This window comes from Coturnix japonica, chromosome 9 (genome assembly GCF_054131305.1).
Source record: "Coturnix japonica strain WE chromosome 9, WE-NBRP24, whole genome shotgun sequence".
Lineage (NCBI taxonomy): Eukaryota > Metazoa > Chordata > Aves > Galliformes > Phasianidae > Coturnix > Coturnix japonica.
Window position 1 is genome coordinate 26,914,785 of NC_140671.1, and position 21,917 is coordinate 26,936,701.

A 21,917-nucleotide genomic window follows, 5' to 3' on the forward strand; every position below is an offset into this window, starting at 1 on the left:
GGAACTGGATGAGCACTGTGGGCCTTTTCAACCCGGGCCATTCTGTGATTCTATGATCCTATGAAAAGTATTTGATAGTGGCACAGGTTGAAGGAATACAAACACCTCATGTCCCTTCTCCACCCTGAATTGATTTTAATGCAGTTGATTTATTACACTCCTACCCCTGCCAAGGAATGGTTTACCATTCCAAAATGGTAATTCCAAAATTCCACATGGTTTCTGGCACAGATCTTCTAACAGAATTCAGGACTGGATTTACCTTTTGTGAAACAAAGGGAGTGTGCGGAGGGAGGGCAGGAGAGGGAAAGACACACAGTAATATATTTGCAAAAGGGAGGAGAAAAGCTTTTTATGAGTGCAGCCCTCTGACGATCAAAGTCATTTCAGAATGAGGAAGTAAGAAGCCAAAGATATCAGGGAAAGTCAAATCAAAGACATTTCAAATCACTTTGTCCACAGCTCTGCAAAATGGCAGCTATATACATGATCCTTGTGCTGTTCCTGGCAGTTTTTGTTGCTGGATTGATACTCTTGGTCATGGCAGCAATTAATTTTGATTTCTCCAACTCTGAAATTCCTCCTGGAGTGAATGAACCTGTGAAGCTTCGAATCATTCATGTCATTTTGATAAGCACAGCCGTGGTGGTAAGTGAACCTTGTGTGATTCTGATGGGAAGAATGGTGAACCTTAATGCAACACTATAACTTTGCCACTCAAGGCACAGCTATCATGCTGCAAGTTGCATTTAGAGCTCAGTTTTGCTAAAGAAACCTTTATCAGATGCTTTGCATTGCACTACCTTGTTACAATCAGATTATGCCCTGCTCCTGTATGAGGCAGTACACAAGCACTGCCTAACACAGGGGTTATGAGCCTGACTGTGCCTCTAATGTGAATCGTGCTAACCTAGCAATAATTGAATAAGAATACTTAATAGAAATGAAATAGAAGCTGTTTCCATTCAAGGCTCAGAATGTAGCCAGTGCCCTTGGAGGCATGTTTTCAAGCTTTGTTTGGGCTTCGGAGTGGAGGGTTGGGTTCTGTATTGGTTTTGAAGATAAAATTACAGACTGAGCTACTCAGAACTGGTTTGGGGAAGGGGTTTGGTCTTTGTGAAACAAGTGACAAAATTGGGTGAGGTTGCCCAAGAGGATCTGAAAGAATTCCATGTCCCCACATATTTGCAACTTCTGAGCAGCTACACAAGCTTGTTTGGATGGGAACAAAGAGCAAACGAGGGTTTAGGCTGTTAGCAGCACCAGCCTTTTGCCTGGTTGAAGTGACAAAGGATCTCACTGAACCAAGAATGTTAGAGGTAATGAACAGAGGTAATGATAGATGCTAATAGGGGTGTTAAGAATACATGAGAAGTTGTGCACATATTCAATAAATTACTTAAGCACCTCCAAGAGAGATAAATAATTTAAGATTAAATAAATATATTTGTGTATTTCTCAGTCAGGATATTCTTGATTATAGTGGACAATACTAAAGAACTCCAACATGCATATTCCCGTGCTTCAGTTCAATACAAGATACAATCAGAAAGACTTTACTTCACTTAAGCACCTGGAAAAGCCAGTTCTCCTTTTGTCATCTGCCCACTGGTACCATAAACCAGAACTGTATGCTGCAATGTAAGACGGTATGAAAAAACAAACAAACAGGTTCAATATCAAGGTGAGAACAACTCTGTTGTTGTTCCATTTCTGTTTAGAGAACAGCAAATGCACTAGAATAAATAATTTCATTCATTGCCCGTTGTTCTTTGCATTGAAGAATACAAAATCTCCTGAGTGAATTCCCTATTTTTTTGTGTGCATGTGTGTTTGAATAGGGAAAGATTTTGGAAAAGATTGGCATCTGCAGTCAGATCAGCTTTGTTCGGTACGTGCAAGGTATTAAGGCTCTGGGAACAGACCAGAAGCTCTTCATTGAGAACCTGTGGTTTGAGGAAGTGCCTGTAAGGATTTACCAGCCCAAGGCTCCATCTGCCAACCCAAGGAGAGGAGTGATGTTCTTCCATGGAGGAGGATGGGTTTTTGGAAGCCTTGGTAAGATATCTAAGAGAAGAAATTACTGTAATTTAGTTTAAAAAGCAGCTTCTGCATCAATGGTAAAGATGATGTTTGGTTAAGCTGTAGCTGCTATGAAATTTGAGTATAACCACAGATGTACTCTTCTAAGTCTTGCTGTAATATCTGCTACGCTTCACATGATTTTTCTTAAAGACAATGATATATGAGGGGAAAACACCAAACATAACGAAAGGAGAAGATCAAGGGGTAAAAAAGATCTGCAGAGCTGTGCGGGAGGAGGCACAGAAAAGGAGTGCTTCTTCCTTGCAATTCTTAAGTAATAGACAGCATTAGAACTCTTGGTGAAAAATAAAAGCCCCACGAACAACAAAACACAAACAGAAACAATCAAAGAGTAACACAACAAAAACCCCAAATGAAAACGTTTCTTTCAGAGACCCATGAAAGCCTGTGCCGCACTCTTGCCCGAGGAAGTGAATCGGTGGTTGTGTCTGTTGGGTGAGTCTTTTTTCATGCCATGTTTTAGGGATTATTTTCTATACTGTGAATCACACCCTACAGCCTCCAAGATCATGGAGACAGCTGTAACCAGAGAAATCCTTCTGTGGGATGTGTGATTTTACAAACTCAAACTGCTCTCATATGGAGACATCTAAGGCTGACTCGGAATTTTATTGCCTGATTAAATCAAATAATACTTGGGCATGTAACTGGAAAAAGTAGGACATGGTCTTAATTCCCATCTAGAAATCGACAGTAAACAGAGAGTAAGTACAATATTCTACTTAATCCTCACACAAAGAAACTACTTGATGCTTACAGGACTGACAAGCTAATATTATCATCAATATACTGACAACTATTTTGATGATGAGGACTAATGAACTCATAGAAAGGAAATAGTGCTATCTGACACGTGGAAAGCATGAAATGATTAAGGGTCAGTTCATAGAACCTGGTCATAGATAGCAGCTGAGTACTCCTGTGTTGTTCAAGACCTGAGCAATGCCATAAACAGACGATGACCTAACACAGTTGGCCTCCATCACCCGGCCTTGCTAGTCACAAGCTGTTTTATGACAACTCATGGAGAAATGGAAAGGTAATCGGGGTATTGATGGTGGCAATCTTCAGCAGTACATTTAACATTAGTATCATTCCTTTTCCTACTTTTCTTGTCTCCTGTGCATTAGGTATCGTTTAGCTCCTGAGCACAAATACCCTGCTGCGTATGAAGACTGTCTTAATGCCACCGTACACTTCATGAGGAATGCAGAGCTCTATGGTGTGGATCCTGCCCGTATCAGTGTCTGTGGGGACAGTGCTGGGGGCAATCTTGCTGCTGCCGTTAGCCAGACCCTGGCAGGTAGAGCTGACCTCCCCAGGCTGCGTGCTCAGATCCTGATCTACCCAATACTTCAGGCACTGGACTTCAATCTGCCATCCTATAAGCAAAATCAGGGAGTCCCTCCCTTATTCCAAGAGCGCGCTGCTGTCTATGTGTTACAATACCTAAATGGGAACGCATCAAATCTGGAACAAGTCCTGGAGGGTTCACATATTCCTATAGATATTAAATTAAATTACAGGAAGTGGGTGAGTGAAGATTACATCCCTGAAAAGTTTAAAGTCAGGGGCTACAAGCCACACGTGTTACTCGACTGTTCAACCGAAGTTTACGAGACAGTGAAACGGTTCCTTGAGCCCAACCTGTGCCCACTGCTGGCTGAAGATGCTGTTGTTCACCAGCTGCCCGAGTCCTTCATCTTGACTTGTGAATATGACGTGCTGAGGGATGATGGCTTGCTGTACAAGAAGAGGTTGGAGGACAACGGAGTCCGAGTGACCTGGTGCCACCTCGAGGATGGATTCCATGGAATCATCAATTCATTTAATAGTGAATGGTTGTCGTTTTCATCTGGAAAAAGGGGTCTGGAAAATATCGTGAACTTCCTAAAAAGTTTATAGAGACAAATTCTTCTATTCCTTCTATTAAAATTACTCTGTTTAGGTGGGTTTTTTTTGAGTCTCTCATGCTTCTGAATTCCATCTATGAGGTTTAGATAGAAGAGTTAAAGAGCAATTACTTTAAGGAGCAATTATGACATCATGACTGCTGAAAAAGGATATTATATAAAGAAAAAGCAGTGAACAATTCATCCAGCACTGTTCCATGTACAGTCTGCCTGTTTTAATCATCTATCTGGATTAGGCACTTGCTGCTCACTGAATTAATATTAAAGATGCTGTAAAATTTTAAATCAACATTTGGTCTTGCCCATTTTATTCAATTACAACCCATGGTTTTACTCTTCCCAGAAGACTAAGTGTGTTTTGGCAAAGGAGAAAGGTACTGCTATCACAGTACAATGACGTATTGCCTTTACTGTATGTTATGTGCAGTATCTAAGCCTAAGTGTCCCGGTCATCAAGTTCCTTAATATTTATATGGGCTAAGTGTAGCTAATTGATATTTCACACCTGAATGAATGGAATCAGAATTGCAGCAATCCTTGACAGAGCTACTTTTACCGGCTTGGTGCAAATTACAGTGGAGATGCTCTACATGTGTTTCTACATTTATCAAACATGAGTAAGCTGAAAAACTTGTTCCTATGTTCAAATACCCCAACAACAAAATAGGGCCAACACATTTATTGTTGTGAAGCCCACACTAGCAGCCTTTTCCTTTACAAATGCCCTTGTTAATACCATATATTCCAAACTACCCAAAGAAGGTCTGTAGCACAGGAAGGAGCATGTTGTGGCTGCAGATCATATGCAAGAGCTGATTTAACCTCCACACTAGTTGGCTCACTCTTCACGTAAATAGCAACACATCACGAACTAGGACTTCGCTAATTAACTGCTCTCTCCGAACAGCTGATCCTATCATCCGCAATCCAAGAGTGCCATGTAGTATACCAGTCCCTGTATCAATACCACAATTATTGAGCAGCTCAACAGGAAATCACATTCTCTTCTCTCCCTTTTATGATGTGATGCACGTTGGCACCTTGCACAACGTTTCCAAGGATTCTTAAGCGTGGCACCTGAGAGAACTGTTTTAATTTGGGCTGCTCTATCAGTTCGCACCATCTGCATCAAAGACAGGTGTTGAAACACCCCACCTTTGGCTAAGTGAAATGGGATTCTTCTATATACTGCTACTGATACTGCTGGTGATTTTTACTGCTTCGTTCACATTAGCAATCATAAGAACGCTTCAAGTGGACTTTCCCAATGTCCAGATCCCTCCTGAAGTGGATCAACCTGGAAAGCTTCTCATTGTCCATGCACATATGGTTATTACATCTGCTGTGGTGAGTTACTTTGCCATCATTTCTGTCAGAAGTGGGCTTTAAGTGTTATTTTCTGGTTGGTTATATGTGTAAATATATATGTATAGAAGTATATATGTGTGTAAATATATATCTAGGATTGTCGAGGCAATCCTAGATATGAATACAGAGTAGGAGGAGAACTCACTGAGAGCAGCCTCAGGGAGAAGGAAGGACTTGGAGGTCCTGATGGTTGAAAAGCTGAACACAAGCCAGTAGTGTGCACTTGCAGCCTAGAAGACCAACTGTACCTTGGGCTGCAGGAAAAGAAAAGGGACCTACAGGGAAAAGGAGGGGATTGTCCCCATCTGCTCTGCCATTGTGAGGCCCCAGCTGCAGTTCTGCATCCAAGCCCCCAGCACAGGAGGGATGTGGGGCTGTTGGAGTGGATCCAAAGGAGGCCTGTGAGGATGCTCAGAGGTTGGAGTGTCTCTCCAATGAAGAACAGTTGGAGGAGCTGAGCTTGTTCAGACTGGAGAAGAAAAGGTTCTGGGGAGATCTCAGTGCTGCATTCCAGTACTTAAAGGAAGCTTAAAAGCAGGAGGTGGACCACATTTTTACATGATCTGTTAGTGATAGGACAAGGGGGAATGGTTCTCAACTAAAGAGGGGTGATTTAGATTGGATGTTAGGTAGAAATTCCGTATTCAGATGGTGGTGAAGCTCTGACACTGCTGCCCAGAGCTGTGGGTGCCCTATCCCTGGAGGTGTCCAACGTCACGGATGGGCCCTGGGCAGCCTGAGCTGGTGGGGGGCACCCAGCCCATGGCAGGGGTTGGAACTGGGTGGGCTTTAAGGTCACTTCCAATCCAAGTCATTCTATGAGTCCATGAAATGCCAGAATCCTGTGGGTTCCATTAAGACTTCAGTAAAGGATTTCCTTCCCTTCCTTGTTGTGGTTGACTTTCGAGGACTTTTTTTATGTCAGATCCTTTCTACCAGACCTCAGATATCCCCATCTCTGATAGGATTGCCTACAATGTTGGAATGAAGCCATCTGTGAGAGCCCAAACTGAGCCCATCTTCCCTCACTCCATTTAAATGAAAGATTTACTAACAGTGAGACAGCTTTGTTTGCACTTTAGCTAAGCACTGATGATGTTTTCAGGCCATTCACGGGGCTTTCCAGCCACACTGGTGGGAGACTGGGTGCTTTTAAAGCTGGTAAGATGGCATCTCTTGGGAAACTTTGGAACACAACATCTGCACAGGGCATTCTCTCCCATGCCTGGATACCCCTTGTGGCTCCCTCACAGCCTGCCCCTTTCTCTGAACAGGGCAAGATCTTGGAGAAGATGGGATTGTGCACAGAGATCACCTTCACCCGCTACATGCGCTCAGGGAAGAAGCGGGGCCCGGAGCCATGGCTCTGCCTGCAGGACAAGCACTTTGGTGGAGTGCCAGTGAGGCTCTACCTGCCCCGTGTGCCATCTGCTGCCCTGAGGCCTGCCACCATCTTCTTCCATGGAGGTGGTTGGATTTACTGCAGCATCGGTAGGGAGGGAGAATTCTGCCCAGACAGCTGGGAGAAGGGATGAAACTGGGCCAGTTTCAGGCAGCGAGGGGCACTGGGCTGCCTCATAGGGAGGTGATGTGGCTGGGGGGGAAGAGGGAGAAGCAGAGGTGAAAGGGTGTGAAGGGCTGAGAGGGACAGAGCTGTGCGCCCAGCTGGGAGCAGGCAGCCCACACACCCCAATTTCTTGCAGATTCCCATGACAACATCTGCCGTTACATCGCTAGAGAGAGCGGCTTCGTGGTTATGTCTGTTGGGTGAGTTAGGTCTGCACTGCCCAAGGTAGTAGGTGATCTCCCTTCCCTTCCCTTCCCTTCCCTTCCCTTCCCTTCCCTTCCCTTCCCTTCCCTTCCCTTCCCTTCCCTTCCCTTCCCTTCCCTTCCCTTCCCTTCCCTTCCCTTCCCTTCCCTTCCCTTCCCTTCCCTTCCCTTCCCTTCCCTTCCCTTCCCTTCCCTTCCCTTCCCTTCCCTTCCCTTCCCTTCCCTTCTGTGTCCACTAACCACGTCCCTCAACCCACAGTTCTGGAAGGCAACGTGCTTAGCAGACAATGAATGCCAGTGGGCTCTTTGGTTGGTGTTGCTGAAAACACAGCAGATAGCACAGGGGAATGCAAGGTGCTAGAAAACTGTTATTCTAGTTACATTTCCATCTCACCTTGTTTCTTTCTGTGCGTTAGGTATCGTTTAGCTCCTGAGCACAAATACCCTGCTGCGTATGAAGACTGCCTTAATGCTACCATACACTTTATGAGGAACGCAGAGCTCTATGGGGTGGATCCCACCCGTATCAGTGTCTGTGGGGACAGTGCTGGGGGCAATCTTGCTGCTGCCGTTAGCCAGACCCTGGCAGGTAGAACAGACCTCCCCAGGCTGCGTGCTCAGATCCTGATCTACCCAGGCCTTCAGGCAGTGGACTTGGATTTACCCTCCTACCAGCAAAATCGGGGAGTCCCTCTCTTACTCCGAGAACGCGCTGCTTTCTTTGCATTGCTGTACCTACGTGGGGATGCGCAGTACAAGCAAGACGTCCTGAAGGGCTCTCACGTTCCTCCAGAAATGAGAGAGAAGTACAAAAAGTGGGTGAGCCCAGACAACATCCCTGAGAGGTTTAAGGCAAGAGGATACAACCCTCCAAAAACTCATGACATCAAGGCCGAAGTTTTTAAGAACTTTGAAAGAACTGATGAGCCCAGCCTGTGCCCACTGCTGGCTGAAGATGCTGTTATCCAGCAGCTGCCTGAGACTTTCATCTTAACATGTGAGTACGATGTACTCAGAGATGATGGCTTGCTGTACAAGAAGAGGCTGGAGGACAACGGAGTCCCAGTGACCTGGTGCCACCTCGAGGATGGATTCCATGCAATAATAAGCTTGCATGATTATTGTGGGCTGAGATTTCCATCCGGGAAAAGGGGATTGGATAGAATTGTTCAATTCATAAAAGGCCTTTAGAAGAATCTTTCCTTGGCTATGTTACTCTACCTCAGAAATGAGTGGACGTTCCCAAAGCTTGGATGGTAACTGTCAGCAACAAAGTGATAAACCTCCTCGTGTACAACACCAAATCTGAACTTGTAGAACCTCAAATACTATAACCTGAACAGTGATCGCTGTCATTGTGAGGCTCTGGACAGGTTAGCCTTTCCAGTGTTGCTTTTCAGTCCCTTTTCCATTAAATCAGCACCTGATTGATTCCTTGAATTTAATTAAAAGATGATTTACTTCCACGTCAGCATTGTCAATGGAATAATTGGGGTTTAATAGTTCCTGTGGATTACAGTCAGGTTCTTTGCGATGTTCATTTGGCAAGCTTGCCTTTATTTTATTTAGATAAAAAGTGCATGTCACGTATATTGTGAATGGAGGGAGAAGTTAGAAGAAAGCTACAGAACAAAAAAGGGGGAGATGAAGAAAACCTTCATCTAAATAGATGTGACATACAGGGGACATGGCAGAACCACACCTGCAAGAAGAGCAGCAGCAGCAGAAGGTCTGTGTCAATTTGGGACACCTTCCTGGAGGAAAGAAAGGGCTGCCCTGACTATGAAATAAGCAGGGCTCTATCAACTCCCATTTAATTTTGGGTGTCTCCACTATGCCCCCTGGAGCTCAGGGCAAGATATTGGTTGAGAGGGAACAGCACTTTGTAAGGTATGAGACAGCAATGACAGAATGGGGCTCCTAGTTGGTGCACAGCAGAAGGCTGAGCTTAAAGAGCTAGAAAATAGGAAGCAAAATATTCTCATGTACCTTCAGAGAGTGGTATGTTTATAAAGAATTTGTGCTGTTAGTTTCCTTTATGCCTTGAGTTCTGCTTGAAGGACAAGGCAGTGGTGTATCTCCTGACTTCTTGCACTGCAGCTGCACGGCACCTGAGCCTACCCCATTGACCTGACTTTGGGTATTTATAAACAATTATAAGGTTATCTCTCAGCCTTCTCTTGCCCACATTGAACAGCCCCAGGGCTCTCAGCCTTTCCCTGTAAGGGAGATGCTCCAGGTCCCACTCACTTGATCACTCTCTGCTGTATTCTTTCTAAGGGAGATCCCTGTCTTTTTTGAACCGGGGAGCCCAGAATTTGGAAGCAATATTCCACATTTGGCCTTCCCAGGGCAGAACAGAGGGAGAGAATCACCTCCTGGCCATGCTCTGTGCAATGCATCCCAGGCTTGAATCCTAAAGGAAACTCCTAAGGAAAAAAGGCAGTTAAAAAATAAAAAGAAAGAGAACCCTAAGAAAAAAAAAAAACAAAAAACAAGAGAAAAAGAAAATCAAATCCTAAGACTGGGCAACCAGGGGGGTTGGAACTTCATGATCCTTGAGGTCCCTTCCAGCCCAGGTCATTCTGTGATTCTGTGATTCTGTGACTGGGGGAACAGGAGATTTCTGCAGCATAAATGCTACACTTTGGATTTCCCCGGGGATACAGCCGGGCGATGTTTTTTCCTCCAGCACTCCGGATTCCTGGGCAATGACACTCAATGACACAACTGCTCTCTCTGCCTCTTTCAATCCTCCATCCCTGCTCCCTGCTCACTGCTCCAGTCCCTCCCGGAGGATGCCCAGCCGCTCCAGGCACCGCCGGCCGCCCCGCGGACCCCGAGCATCCTCACTCCCGTCTCACGCCGCGCCTCCCCGCTGGCAGATTACGGCCTCCCCCCGGGCCCGCAGCATGACCCCGGGCCGCGGCTTTGCGGAGCTGTCACAAACGGTCCGTGACGCCGCCGTCCTGCAGGAGGGGGGCGGCCGCAGCCTGGCCCCGCTGCGGGCCGGGGAGCCCCGCGGGGCGGCCGCCGGGCCATGGCGCTGCCGGCGGCGGCGGTGCTGCTGCTGCTGCTGCTGCTCGCGCTGCTCCTGCCCCTGGCGGTGCTGGTGCTGGGCACCGTGCTGCTCGGGCTGCCCAGCTACGACATCCCGGCCGGGGTGAACCAGCCCGCTAAGCTGCGCCTGGTGCTGGCCGTCCTGCTGGGCACGGCGGCCCTGGTGAGTTGGGGCGGTGGGGTCGTTGGGATGCGGGGATCCGTCCCGAGCCGGGAGCGGGGGATAGACAGGGGGAGACGTGGGGGCCGGGGCGATGCTCGGGGCTGAGGAGGACGGGGAAGGCCGGCATCCCGTTGGGTAAACCCGGGGCGGCGATGCGGGGCGGCAATGCTGGCACATTGGCGTTGATGTAAGTCGCGGAGCTGAGCCGGCGCTTCGTTGCTAACAGCGCTCGGCTGGAGGTGAAGTCACCTTGCACAAAGGAACGGCCCTGCAACTGCTCCTGCCACCGCTGACATTTATGGGACCAAATCCGGTTAGGGCTGCTTTACTTAATCCCTGGACTCACTTTTACAGCGTTGCATAAAAGGCATTAGAGCTCTGCTCAACTCTTCCTCTGTCACTTTACGGCGCCTTTGAATTGTTTAAAAACCTCCTCCGTTCCTTTCGCCACCGAGTTCCCTTTGCTGACTGCGCACATCCCGCCCTCCTGCAGTTCCTTACACCACATCCATGCCCTCAGAACACACGATGGGTCCTCCTGAGTCCTCCCACAGCATGGCAAGGGGATGGATAAAGAAATGCTCTCATTAAGCATTTAAAATCGGCATCTTGCTTAGCAACCGAGCGCATGATGCACTGTGCTGTGTTTGAACCCCTTATCCACTCAATGCAGCAGATTGATGGAGCTCAGTGTATTGCAGGAGCCTTGGGAAGGGATGCTCGGTTCTATTCGCTTCTGATGTGCAAATAAAACCAACTTGCACAACGCCTCTCAGCATTAAACATTTACGAACCCACTGAGCTTTATGGTCTAATTCAGCAGAGCTGGTTTGTGCAATGCAGAGCTTTGTAAGAATCTATGAGGATGTTTCTGTGTATTTAATTTAATTGCTCTGATCAAGTGTAAATGAGACAAGAATGAGCACCAAGGTGTGCCGGGCAAGACTGATGATTAAAATACATATTCCAGGATTGCCAATTTGGATAGCCTACATAAAATGTATAGGGTGACATGAGAATAACTGAGGATTTAAGTAAAGGAAGTAGGATTTTTACTCACTGTAGGAAGTGAGAGCTTGGGAAATCTGAATGAAAGAGCTTTATTATTATCAGACAACCTCTCAAAATGCTGTCTGTGAAGCCAAGACTTCCACATCAGATTCTTAACAATAGGATCTGGAAGATTCCAGATGATATGATTTAAGGTAGAACTTGCCTCCAACCCAATACTTGAAGGGAGAGCATAAACAGGATGGGGAATGGCTGTTTATGAGGGTGGATAGTGATAGGACAAGGGGGAATGGTTTGAAACTGAGACATGGGAGGTTTAGGTTGGATCTTAGGAGGAAGTTTTTCCCCCAGAGGGTGGTGACGCACTGGAACATGTTGCCCAAGGAGGCTGTGGATGCCCCATCCCTGCAGGCATTCAAGGCCAGGCTGGATGTGGCTCTGGGCAGCCTGGGCTGCTGGTTGGTGACCCTGCACACAGCAGGGGGTTGAAATGAGATGATCATTGGGGTCCTTTTCAGCTCAGGCCATTCTATGATTCTATGGTTCTATGAACTGCCAACTTACATTTCCTCATTGTTTTCCATGGGTTTGTGAAGGCAAAAAAATTAACTAAATGACCTATGAGAATGAAAGCGATCAGTACTTAGAATACAAGAAGCCATTTAGAGACAGTTTAGGAGATGCTTTCATAGCTGTTATCTTCTCTTGATGGTCTTCACGATGGTTATTCTAACTTCTTAGACTGCAATTACTGCATCTTACTATAGAACACTAATGGGTGATGCTGAGCTTTTTATATGTTGACTTCTAAATAAGCCTTAATTCTTAACTTTGAACAGGGAAGGATTTTGGAGAAGACAGGACTTTGCAGCCAGATCACTTTTGGCCGATACGTGCGACAAGGACGGAGACTGAGGGTGGACCCGAAGCTGTTTATCCAGGACCTGCAGTTTAACAAAGTACCCGTGAGGGTGTACCAGCCAAAAGCCACATCTCATGGGCGAAGGAGAGGTATCCTCTTCTTCCATGGAGGAGGATGGGTGTTTGGAAGTCTGGGTAAGTCATTTGCTGGGGGAATTTTCACTGTATTGAAATAAGAGGAGCTTTCAGCATGGGATTATGGAGAAAGCATGAAGACAAATAAACACCCTTCTATATAAACACCGAGATGTCTCGAAGACAAAGCACTAATGAAAGTCTTTCTTTTCCAGATACCTATGAGAAAGTATGCCGCTACTTATCCAGAGAAAGTGAATCCGTAGTTGTATCTGTTCAGTAAGTCGACCCAGTCCTATTGCTCAGAGATTATTGCTGCTGTGGTGCCACAGTAGAGCTGCACTGCTTTTGGAGATTTAATTTTGTACAGAGAAATTTCTAAAGGATTCAGCATAGGAAAAGAGACAAATAATGACAGCTGTGACTTCCCAGTGCATAACTGTTAATGTACTGATACTTGGCATACAAAGAAAATCTAAAGAAGCCAATTTAAAACTTAGGTAGAACAAGTCTTCTTTATGCTGAAGATGTGAACAAGATGCTCCAAATGCTTGTAATTTATGTAAGAGAGAGAGAATAATTATGCTGCGTTACCCCCATTTTACACATAGGAAACAGAAGCAAAAATCATTAAATTATCTTGTCAAGAACACATAGCACAATGAAGAAATTAATTAAAAAAGCTCATTGTTTCTTAATCAGAAGACAATTCTTGTAGTTGAACACATGAGCTACATGTTATCTGCAACCACTAGCTGGGAAATGCCTGCTCAGGAGGTAATGAATTGGCTTGAAGGTAGTGTAGGATAACACTCCCTGCTTAACACTAATGATATTTCCTTTTCCTGTCCTTCTCTCTTATGCATTAGGTATCGTTTAGCTCCTGAGCACAAATACCCTGCTGCGTATGAAGACTGTCTTAATGCCACCTTACACTTTATGAGGAACACAGACCTCTATGGGGTGGATCCCACCCGTATCAGTGTCTGTGGGGACAGTGCTGGGGGCAATCTTGCTGCTGCTGTTAGCCAGACCCTGGCAGGTAGAGCAGACCTCCCCAGGCTGCGTGCTCAGATCCTGATCTACCCAGGCCTTCAGGCACTGGACTTCAATCTGCCATCCTACCATCAAAATCGGGGAGTTCCTCTCTTATTCCGGGAGCGCGCTGCTTTCTTCGCTTTGCAGTACTTAAACGGGGATGCATCGCATATGCAGGAGGTCCTGAAGGGCTCTCATATCCCTCCAGATATGAGGCAGAAGTACAGGAAGTGGGTGAGTCCAGACAACATCCCTGAAGAGTTTAAAGTCAGAGGAGTGAAGGCACTTAACCCCAGTGATTTTATGGCTGAAGTTTATGAGACGGTGAAACGGTTCTGTGAGCCCAACCTGTGCCCACTGCTGGCTGAAGATGCTGTTGTTCACCAGCTGCCCGAGTCCTTCATCTTGACTTGTGAATATGATGTGCTGAGGGATGATGGCTTGCTGTACAAGAAGAGGTTGGAGGACAACGGAGTCCAAGTGACCTGGTGCCACCTTGAGGATGGATTCCATGGGATCATAAGCCTGTATGATTATGGTGGGTTGTCGTTTCCATCTGGGAAAAGGGGATTGGACAGCGTTGTTAACTTTCTTAAGGGCTTATAGTAAACATCTTAGATTCCACGAGTCTGTTCATGCCTCAATCTAGAAAATATCTTTTTAGGATATTTAATATCGGGTGATGCGTAGTCATTCAAAGGCAGCCATTAAAGATGACAAACATGGCTCATGTGAACCTCATTCCAGCTGTTAGTTGGAAAATGGAATATGCAACTATTATACACATGCTGCAAGCCCTTATCTTTAGCTATGTCAATAAATACAAACATTATTTTGAATGGGCTTCCTGGCTTGTCCCCCCTGCTTACAATAAAATGTGTCTGCCTGTCTGTGAAGAGAGACTGTCACACAGGTTATGTGTGTTGTGCTGGTGTAAATGAGTAAAAGACATCGCAGTGTTTTGATGTGTTTTGCTGTGACTGTGAATTCTGAATGAGGCAAAAAATACGATAGCGAACCTGGGTGGGTGAGGGGCCATTGTATTGCCCTGGAGTAACTATGATGTAGCTTAGAATGTGGTTACTAGAATGACAGTCACCCTGGGGACAGCAAACAAAAATGGCTCCAAGACAAGGCAGTGTCTCACACAGCCCACTTCCCAGCATGACGGATGAAGAAATAGAGCTCCTCTCTGCCCTACTTTTAGCACCCAATGACTTTACCGCAGCAGCAGCCACCCGTCAGGCAGCGAAGATACGGCTGGCGAAACAAACACATATGACTGCACCAAAAAGCTATGAAGAGAATTGGTGGAAAGTTCAACCACAGTATTCACCTAGAGTTCTCATTGGAAACTGGCTGGAAGAGAGAAAAAGGGTAAGGATGGGAAGGAAGTGTGAGGGCAGGACAGAGGGGGTCAGAACCCATGCTCTGCAGGTAGTGCACTGCTGCAGTGTAAGCACTTCAGAATGGCAATGCAGGAGAGAAGGATAATTATCTTCCTTGTAGATTAATTCATTTTATGGTCTGCCATTCTTCTCTCCATGCTGGGACAGAAGCAAAGCCTGTGTGTGCAGAATATGAGATAACATTTGCCATGTACCAGATATAACAGTTGCCAATTAAAAGCACTATAGCATTTTTGATGGCGGTCTCTTCAGAATGCTGTACAATTTACTACACACAGCATATACAATCTCATAACATTCAAATACACAACTTCAATACAATAGCAGTTCCATTAACACTTCAATAAGTTGATACTTACAACTTGTATCTTTAGATCCTACTAGTCTGGATGTCAGCATTTTTGCTAGCAGAGCTACCCTACAGATTACACGTCCTAGTTAAGACCTGAGCAAATTCTATCATTAAGCATTTAATTCCTGTTAAAACACTCCAGTTAGGTTCAATATTGGAGCTGTTAGGGCAAATCCTTCCGACTCCAAGAAAATTATTTGGTCTGACAGTTATGAAATCTGATGTGCTCACAGCACATTTTGCAGAAAAAAAGAAATCCAGGATGTATTTCATGAGGTTAGGAACGAGGTTGAGATAAACTGAAAAGTCATGAGAATTCTTTATGGTAAGGGTGATGGAGCACTGGAAACAGATTGCCCAGAGAATATGAAGAGAAAGGCTTTGTAGCCAAGGAAAGCAGCTGGGGAACAGCCTCCATGAGAAGATATTTCTGTATTTCTTCATCTGACCTGGAGCAAAACGCTTTTCAGATGTCAGCTCACACAGCAGGTGATGGTATTTAACATCAAACCACGAACAATTTTTCAGTGGCTATTACAGTATTTTGCATTAACACCAAGGAATCAGAGTACGATTTTACAATGGCCATAGCATAGATTTCCTTTCAAATAAGTGCTTTTGAATGTACAAGTGTAAAAAGTAGCAGCAGAACAGAGGTTCTGTAATCATCAGGTTGCCTTTGCTATCTCCTGAATGCTCTGCATCTCTCTAGTTTATAAAACCCTGTGGGAAACTTGGCCGCAGCATCTACAGCACAGACTTCACTCCCTTCCCAGATCACAAACCAGATCGAACACTAAGAGCAACCATGATGAAGAAGTACGAGGTAAGTGGAAGAGTTTCCTGTGTGGAGTTCTGTCTGCTTATATTCCAAACAGCAATGACTTATAATCAACCAAAGTCACATTTCATACCATTAAATAAAGTGCAAAATGATGCAGTACAGCTCTGGTTTAGTGGGCAATGTTGGTGGTTGGCGGATGGTTGGATTAGATGACCTTAGAGGACTTTTTCAGCCTTAATGAGTCCATCATTCTATGGCTGGTTTGCAGGATCCAGAGCAACCTGGCAATACTTGATAAAGCAGAGCAGACAAATCAGACCTCATTCTATGCAGATGTAGTTGCTTATTTTAAGTGGAAATTTACCATACTTTAAAGGCCAATGTCCTTATTCTTGGGAATTAAGTTAAAGGTAGTGTAGGTAGATGTCCTTATTCTTGGGAATTAAGTTGCAAGTAAAGGTAGTGTAGGTATCTATAACATCTTACGTTATCACTGGTAGCACAGTCTGACTCAAAAGCACGCCAAGCCACATGAATGCAGTGCGCTGTTACAAATGGAGCAGTTCAACGTGCATCTCATTTCAGGGCCTGCCAGCACAGCACTTCTTCACACATCACGATGAACCGAGGCACCGAAATTTTGTATCAGAGTATGAAGATAACTACAACAGATACGGTTATGCTCCCTTTCTGCCTCCCCTTCGCACCTGGGACAAACACAAGATTGCATGGGTTCCTCAGAAACCAGACTTCCCCATTCTTGGTAGTTTTTGGTTAATTATTAGTTAAATAAGATGGAACATGGTGCAGTGGTCAACACGCCAACTTAGAGCTCATCCTGTTTTAAAAGTCATGCTAAGACGGGATTTTGCAGTGTACCTCTGCTTTGAAACAAGGCTGTGGGAGCTGAGCTTGCTCAGCTTGGAAGTGAGAAGGCTCTGGTGAAAGCTGACTGCAGCCCTCCAGTGCTTCAGGGGCTTATAAGGGAAGGGGAGTGAATTTTTATGTGGTGTAATGGTGGTAGTACAAGGAGGAATGGCTTTGAACTACAAGAGGGGAATTGGAAGCGGGGGGTTGGATGGTCTTTAAGGCCCCTTCCAATCTAATCTGTTTTATGTTTCTGTGATTGCTATGTTTCTGAACTTATGTAAATCTCTGCTGACTTCTTTAATACCCATCACAGAGACAATGGAGAATGAGGATTCCTTATATTTATACCATGACTGTTCTCCTAGCAATACCTTACAGTGACTCCCCCCAGGTAGATGGACACATACCAGCCCTGGGAACAACCAGATTGCCATTTTGTCCTTAATCTGTAGTTAGAACAGGTTAATAAGTTCATAAGCATAAGTTCATTAGCAGAAACACTCCTGCTGCCCACCGTGCATTAAAAACACCAGGATCAAAGCTTTAATTCTACCATTTATAACACGTCATCATTTCTTGTCTCAGAACCACCCACCAACTACGGACTTCTTGAGCACCTGAAGAGTAGATGGTACAGGAAAGAAACTGGAGTGATGAACAGCACCTACACCGTCTCTTATGTAAAGCCACCAACACCAATCTCTGCTCCAAGCCAGTTCAGACGTACATCTAAACCTCACGGCATCTCAACCAGGAGGGGACACCTTCCCCGTGTTGGCAGAATCCTGGACTATGAAGGGGGTCAGAGATATCTGCAAGCCCTCGGCCAGCTAGCAAGAGCTGCCTCCATGTAAACAGCTTAGTGTGATCTTAAGAACTGCTTAATACAGCTTGTTGCTGATAGACGTAAGAGTGATCTGTTCCGTGCGGAAGGAATGGGAATTAGGTTATATGGTTGGAGGGCTGGCTGCTAGTTAGAACACGTTGCTGGATTACATTCTAAGCTGCAGATGGCTGGGAATATTCCTTCAGTGGGAGATACTAATGCTCTAAAATCAAAATCTGTATGTGTCAGCATCTAGTCAGTGGGTAGCTGCATCAGAAAATACAAAGTGAGGCAGAACCTAATAGCATATAAATCCCTAAGCTGTATTTTCTTTAGCTATTTCATTTTCATGCAGCTTGCTACACATTTCTTTAAAGAAAGAGGAGAAAAGAAGCTTGTATTATTCCATTATGTGTCTAAAACATCCAAGAGCAAATTAAGTATATGGAATGACTGAATACCTAAGGACAAGGTGAAGCAAGGTTTGCATCAACGCAGTCAGCAAGCAGTCCTCAGCTGCCCTTGGCTTTGCATACTGAATGGCACTTAATGGCAGATAAGCTGCAAAGTAAACTACATTAGCTGGCCTTACATTACCGAGCACTGAACCCAGAAGATAGAGCAGTTGTTGGCCTTTGCATTGCTATATGGGGCACCCTGGTACTTTGTGCTGACAGAAGTCCCAGTTCTTATTGCACTAATGTGGGAGTTTTGCATTTAAATCATGTTCAATCTGCAGGAGATCAAGATTCAGCTTGCTGCTGGTCTGAGGTTCAACAGTAAACCTGCAGCAACTTAAAGGCTTTGATGAAACTTATCTGTAATTAATTCCATGCACATTTATTGTTTCCTTCACCTATTTTGCTGAAGATTAGCAATATAATAATCACTATTAGGCACAAGATAAAGCATATTTGTTACTCATGATCCAGATAAACCTCTGGCCATGAGTTCTACCTCTGCACAGAGGTGCATTTTTAGTCACTGTGATGGAGCTTTGCTTTTTCAAGGTTGAACTGATTCGGAACTGAAGGTCGCTGACGATTCAGTCACAAATACATGGAACGACAGTGGCACCTATTGGCAAAGTGATTCTCCACCAGCCTTTGGGAGATGTCTGCCAGCTGTATGCATCAGAATGCAGCACCGTTACTGAGGGCTTTTAGGGGAGCAAACCAGGTATCTATCTTAATAAAAACATAAAGCTCATGCAGGATTTGGAATGCAACCATACAGAGATATACTTCATTTCACACAGCCCTACCAGTTTGTTTAAAAGTACGCTCATCAATCCTTCATCAGTATTAAGTATTCATAGTAAATCAAACATTTATGATTGTTATCCACTGTGCTTCTAAAGCCAAAGCTGATCTATGGGAAGCAATTAACTGCTCAAGGTGCAGGGCATTACTGAGATGCACAAGCGCTGCCCATGAAATGCGTATAAAGAACTCACTGCAAACCTGTAAGCAGACTGGGCAGGGCTCCCCGTGCACAGCTCTCATCCCTCCAACCACCAAAAAACTGCAACACCCAGAGGAACCAAGCAAAGCACGCTAGGTGGCTAAATGGATGAAATGCATTTGGATAGAGAGCCTCTTAACTACAAGAACGTGCAGCTCTACAAGACGTGTCAGTTATTATTAATAACAGCTGGTGGACAAATGTTGGCTTTGAACTGTTGGAGCTGTTTTCACTTCAGAGATACTAAATACACAGCAAAGATAACTAGCTTTTTTAGTGACTCAAGCCTCCAAGCCTGCTGAACTTAAGCTAAAAGAAGAGAGATTCAGATTGGATATAGATGGGTTTTACAATGAGGGAGGTGAGGCACTGCACAGGCTGCCCATAGAGGTGGTGCAGACACCCAAGGTCAGGGAATGGGGCTCTGAGCACTGATGGAGCTGTGGGTGTCCCTGCTCAGTGCAGGGCTTGGACCTGATGGCCTTGAGGGTCCCTCCCGACTCCAACCACTCTATGGTTCTATGATTCATCTTCATAGCAAACGCACTGCTCAAACTCAGCTGTTGCAATCCACAATTCATTACTGTATGACAAGCGCTTTGGGAGTCCTGGAATCACTGCAAAACGCAAAGGATTACCCAATGATCAAGACAATAGAAAGTTACCCAAGCAGGCATTACTATGAAACACCACAGTGCCAAACACTTTCTTCACATGCAGACTATTTTGCAGATGTTTCACATTCATCCAGGCTTTTCTTGAAAAAAAAACCAACTCTTTTTAGCATCAGGGCTTTCTTAGTTACAATCACCTGTGGTTGGAAAGCACAAGCACAGCAGCCTCTTCAGTTCTGTACACAACAACGGGATGCTTTAGTACAACTCCCTGTTCTAAATACATTCTAGACAGCCCCGACTGCATGAAATCGGCCTCGTCTGTGAACTTTTGGAACATTACAGAGACAAGGTGGTAGCTGGAATTGACGCATGTCTCTCAAGCGAACAGATTTCTTGCCTGGAAGGGGAGTGATGTCAGGCTGGATGAGCTGAGGAGACAAGAAGCTCGATTCTTTGGACTGAGGATCTCAGCCAGCGTTGGGACTCAAACAAGGAGCAGTGATGCTGGTTGGCAAGTTGTGCAGGAGCTGGGACTGTGGATGCCAGCAGTGAAGGGAGAGTGGTTAGAGAGCAGAGGAATGGGCTGTTGACAAGAAGTTTGCTGGGCAGGAGGCCTCACTCAATATGTTATAAATATTCACTGGAAGGTGCTTATTATATACCAGTTTGCAGGTAAAACAGCTTCAGTGGGCTCAGTTTAAGCCCTATCTAATGAGGATACAATGCCTGCCAAGTGCTGTCCTCCAGAGCTACACATGCCATGGCACTGAGTACAGCTCCTGGGAGTGGGGTTCAGAGCCTCCCAGCTCTGTAAGGACAGAATAAAGCTTTCTTTGATAGCAGCCACACATTTCTGGCAAAGCCTGCCCATATATTTGAACAAGTATTTTTTGCATTGGTGACAAAAACACTGAATTGCCATCAGTGTTTTTTGCCATCATCAATTTCCTATTTTAGAACCGTGGTTTCATGCTGTTTGCTGAGCTGACATGGACTGATCAGCTCTTAGAAGACACCACATTCAGCCCGTGCCATTGAGATGCTTTATTCTGTGGGTCTAAGCAGATGTCAGCCATAGTACATTAATGATGTACTATGCACCAACTGAGGAAAAATCCATTTCCTAGCCTTTGACAAGGATTCGGTCCATCTTTTCTAAACAGAATGGCTTCCCCCATAGAAATTCTGCCCTGCTGCTGAGCTGATGAAGGGTGCATGAACTCCCCAGAATGTGACACAATCTTTGTTGAAGCCTCTTCCTTAATCTAAACTCCAGGTTCCCATTTCAAAGGAGCCTCCTGTCTTCGAGAGCAGCTACAGTGCTTCAGTATGCCATGAACCTGGGCGGTGCTGTGTGCTGCCTGCAGTGAAGAGCTCTTGGTCACCGCTTGGTTCTTCTTATTTGGTGTTTTCTTATGAGTTCAAAATGCTGTTTATGTGAGAGCTTCTCATGAAGGCAATTATCTCATCAATGCCAGGTACTGAAGAACTGCAGTAACTACAAAATAACTGCTGGGCTCGTTAGTAAAGAGAATTCCTCCCCCCATTCACTTTGGGTACCGAAGAACCCGGCTTCTATTCAACAACGGCCCACAAGCAAATGGTTATATAAATAATATACTCATTGTTTTGGGGCAATAATGTTTGTTAAGGAGGAAAAAATTCTCTAGGCACAGTAGTTTTTTAAGGGAAGCACTTTATCATTACATGCTTTTCTTCTTTGAGTTGCAACAGCCCCTGAGGACACTGGCTTCCTTGTGTCAGACTCAGACAATGCAGAGACAGCCCTTGGCCCTGGGAGTTCCCTGATGGCACTGGTTCATTGCACTGGTAGGACTGGTTGCATAAACACATACTTACCTGATTCAGTGCTGTAAATATGTAATTGAGGCTGCTGCCTCATGGCATATTTTATGTCTAATTTAAGGAACTGTATATTTGGACAAGGGAGTCCGGATGCCTGTCAGGTAAATGTTACGAGCTGTAAATTTTCACAGCGGATTTAACACTAAATTTAGTCAGCTCTATATTTAAAGAGCATGCTGACCTGATGGCAGCCCTTGTCCTTGACAGTGGTTGGCCTGAGAGATAGCTAAGGATCCCTGGGGGAATGCTGCTGGAGTCTCCCTTATGCTTCACACAGCTCCCTCCTGCAGTAGGAGCCCCAGCA

The 21,917-nt window shown here is 45.2% G+C and overlaps 5 protein-coding genes across 23 annotated transcripts in view; 4 read left to right on the top strand and 1 right to left on the bottom strand.

Annotated features, from left to right (window-relative positions):
• The window catches only part of DHRS3 (dehydrogenase/reductase 3), a 145,788-nt gene that overhangs the window by 64,840 nt on the left and 59,031 nt on the right, over positions 1-21,917 (bottom strand). The gene's annotated exons all lie outside the window — the stretch shown is intronic.
• LOC107323356 (arylacetamide deacetylase-like 4) lies at positions 389-5,150 on the top strand. Its single transcript, XM_015882335.3, has 4 exons — positions 389-648; positions 1,842-2,058; positions 2,478-2,541; positions 3,237-5,150. Exons 1-4 carry the CDS (start codon positions 472-474, stop codon positions 4,009-4,011), a joined length of 1,233 nt encoding a protein of 410 aa, XP_015737821.2. The 5' UTR covers positions 389-471; the 3' UTR covers positions 4,012-5,150.
• LOC107323364 (arylacetamide deacetylase-like 4) lies at positions 5,150-9,691 on the top strand. The gene is made up of 4 exons (XM_032448737.2): positions 5,150-5,366; positions 6,662-6,878; positions 7,091-7,154; positions 7,574-9,691. Exons 1-4 carry the CDS (start codon positions 5,190-5,192, stop codon positions 8,346-8,348), a joined length of 1,233 nt encoding a protein of 410 aa, XP_032304628.2. The 5' UTR covers positions 5,150-5,189; the 3' UTR covers positions 8,349-9,691.
• On the top strand, positions 10,020-14,268 carry LOC107323355 (arylacetamide deacetylase-like 4). Its single transcript, XM_015882334.3, has 4 exons — positions 10,020-10,380; positions 12,231-12,447; positions 12,603-12,666; positions 13,257-14,268. Exons 1-4 carry the CDS (start codon positions 10,198-10,200, stop codon positions 14,029-14,031), a joined length of 1,239 nt encoding a protein of 412 aa, XP_015737820.1. The 5' UTR covers positions 10,020-10,197; the 3' UTR covers positions 14,032-14,268.
• On the top strand, positions 14,545-17,745 carry CFAP107 (cilia and flagella associated protein 107). Of its 2 annotated transcripts, none has more exons than XM_015882344.3 (4): positions 14,545-14,802; positions 15,899-16,012; positions 16,556-16,733; positions 17,426-17,745. In XM_015882344.3, the coding sequence occupies exons 1-4, from the start codon at positions 14,545-14,547 to the stop codon at positions 17,692-17,694; spliced, it is 819 nt and encodes a 272-aa protein (XP_015737830.2). In that variant the 3' UTR covers positions 17,695-17,745. The 2 variants fall into 2 exon arrangements, with proteins under 2 accessions (XP_015737830.2, XP_085365086.1); XM_085508960.1 differs by having other exon boundaries at positions 16,556-16,620; positions 17,426-17,538.

Bases quoted from the DNA above. Each gene is read 5' to 3' on its own strand.
- LOC107323356 (XM_015882335.3), top strand. From the start codon at position 472: ATGGCAGCTATATACATGATCCTTGTGCTGTTCCTGGCAGTTTTTGTT. The intron at 649-1,841 runs GTAAGTGAACCT...GTGTTTGAATAG, and splicing joins TGATAAGCACAGCCGTGGTG to GGAAAGATTTTGGAAAAGAT. The intron at 2,542-3,236 runs GTGAGTCTTTTT...CCTGTGCATTAG, and splicing joins TCGGTGGTTGTGTCTGTTGG to GTATCGTTTAGCTCCTGAGC.
- LOC107323364 (XM_032448737.2), top strand. From the start codon at position 5,190: ATGGGATTCTTCTATATACTGCTACTGATACTGCTGGTGATTTTTACT. The intron at 5,367-6,661 runs GTGAGTTACTTT...TTCTCTGAACAG, and splicing joins TGGTTATTACATCTGCTGTG to GGCAAGATCTTGGAGAAGAT. The intron at 7,155-7,573 runs GTGAGTTAGGTC...TCTGTGCGTTAG, and splicing joins TTCGTGGTTATGTCTGTTGG to GTATCGTTTAGCTCCTGAGC.
- LOC107323355 (XM_015882334.3), top strand. From the start codon at position 10,198: ATGGCGCTGCCGGCGGCGGCGGTGCTGCTGCTGCTGCTGCTGCTCGCG. The intron at 10,381-12,230 runs GTGAGTTGGGGC...AACTTTGAACAG, and splicing joins TGCTGGGCACGGCGGCCCTG to GGAAGGATTTTGGAGAAGAC. The intron at 12,448-12,602 runs GTAAGTCATTTG...TTTCTTTTCCAG, and splicing joins ATGGGTGTTTGGAAGTCTGG to ATACCTATGAGAAAGTATGC.
- CFAP107 (XM_015882344.3), top strand. From the start codon at position 14,545: ATGGCTCCAAGACAAGGCAGTGTCTCACACAGCCCACTTCCCAGCATG. The intron at 14,803-15,898 runs GTAAGGATGGGA...GCATCTCTCTAG, and splicing joins GGCTGGAAGAGAGAAAAAGG to TTTATAAAACCCTGTGGGAA. The intron at 16,734-17,425 runs GTAGTTTTTGGT...TTCTTGTCTCAG, and splicing joins ACCAGACTTCCCCATTCTTG to AACCACCCACCAACTACGGA.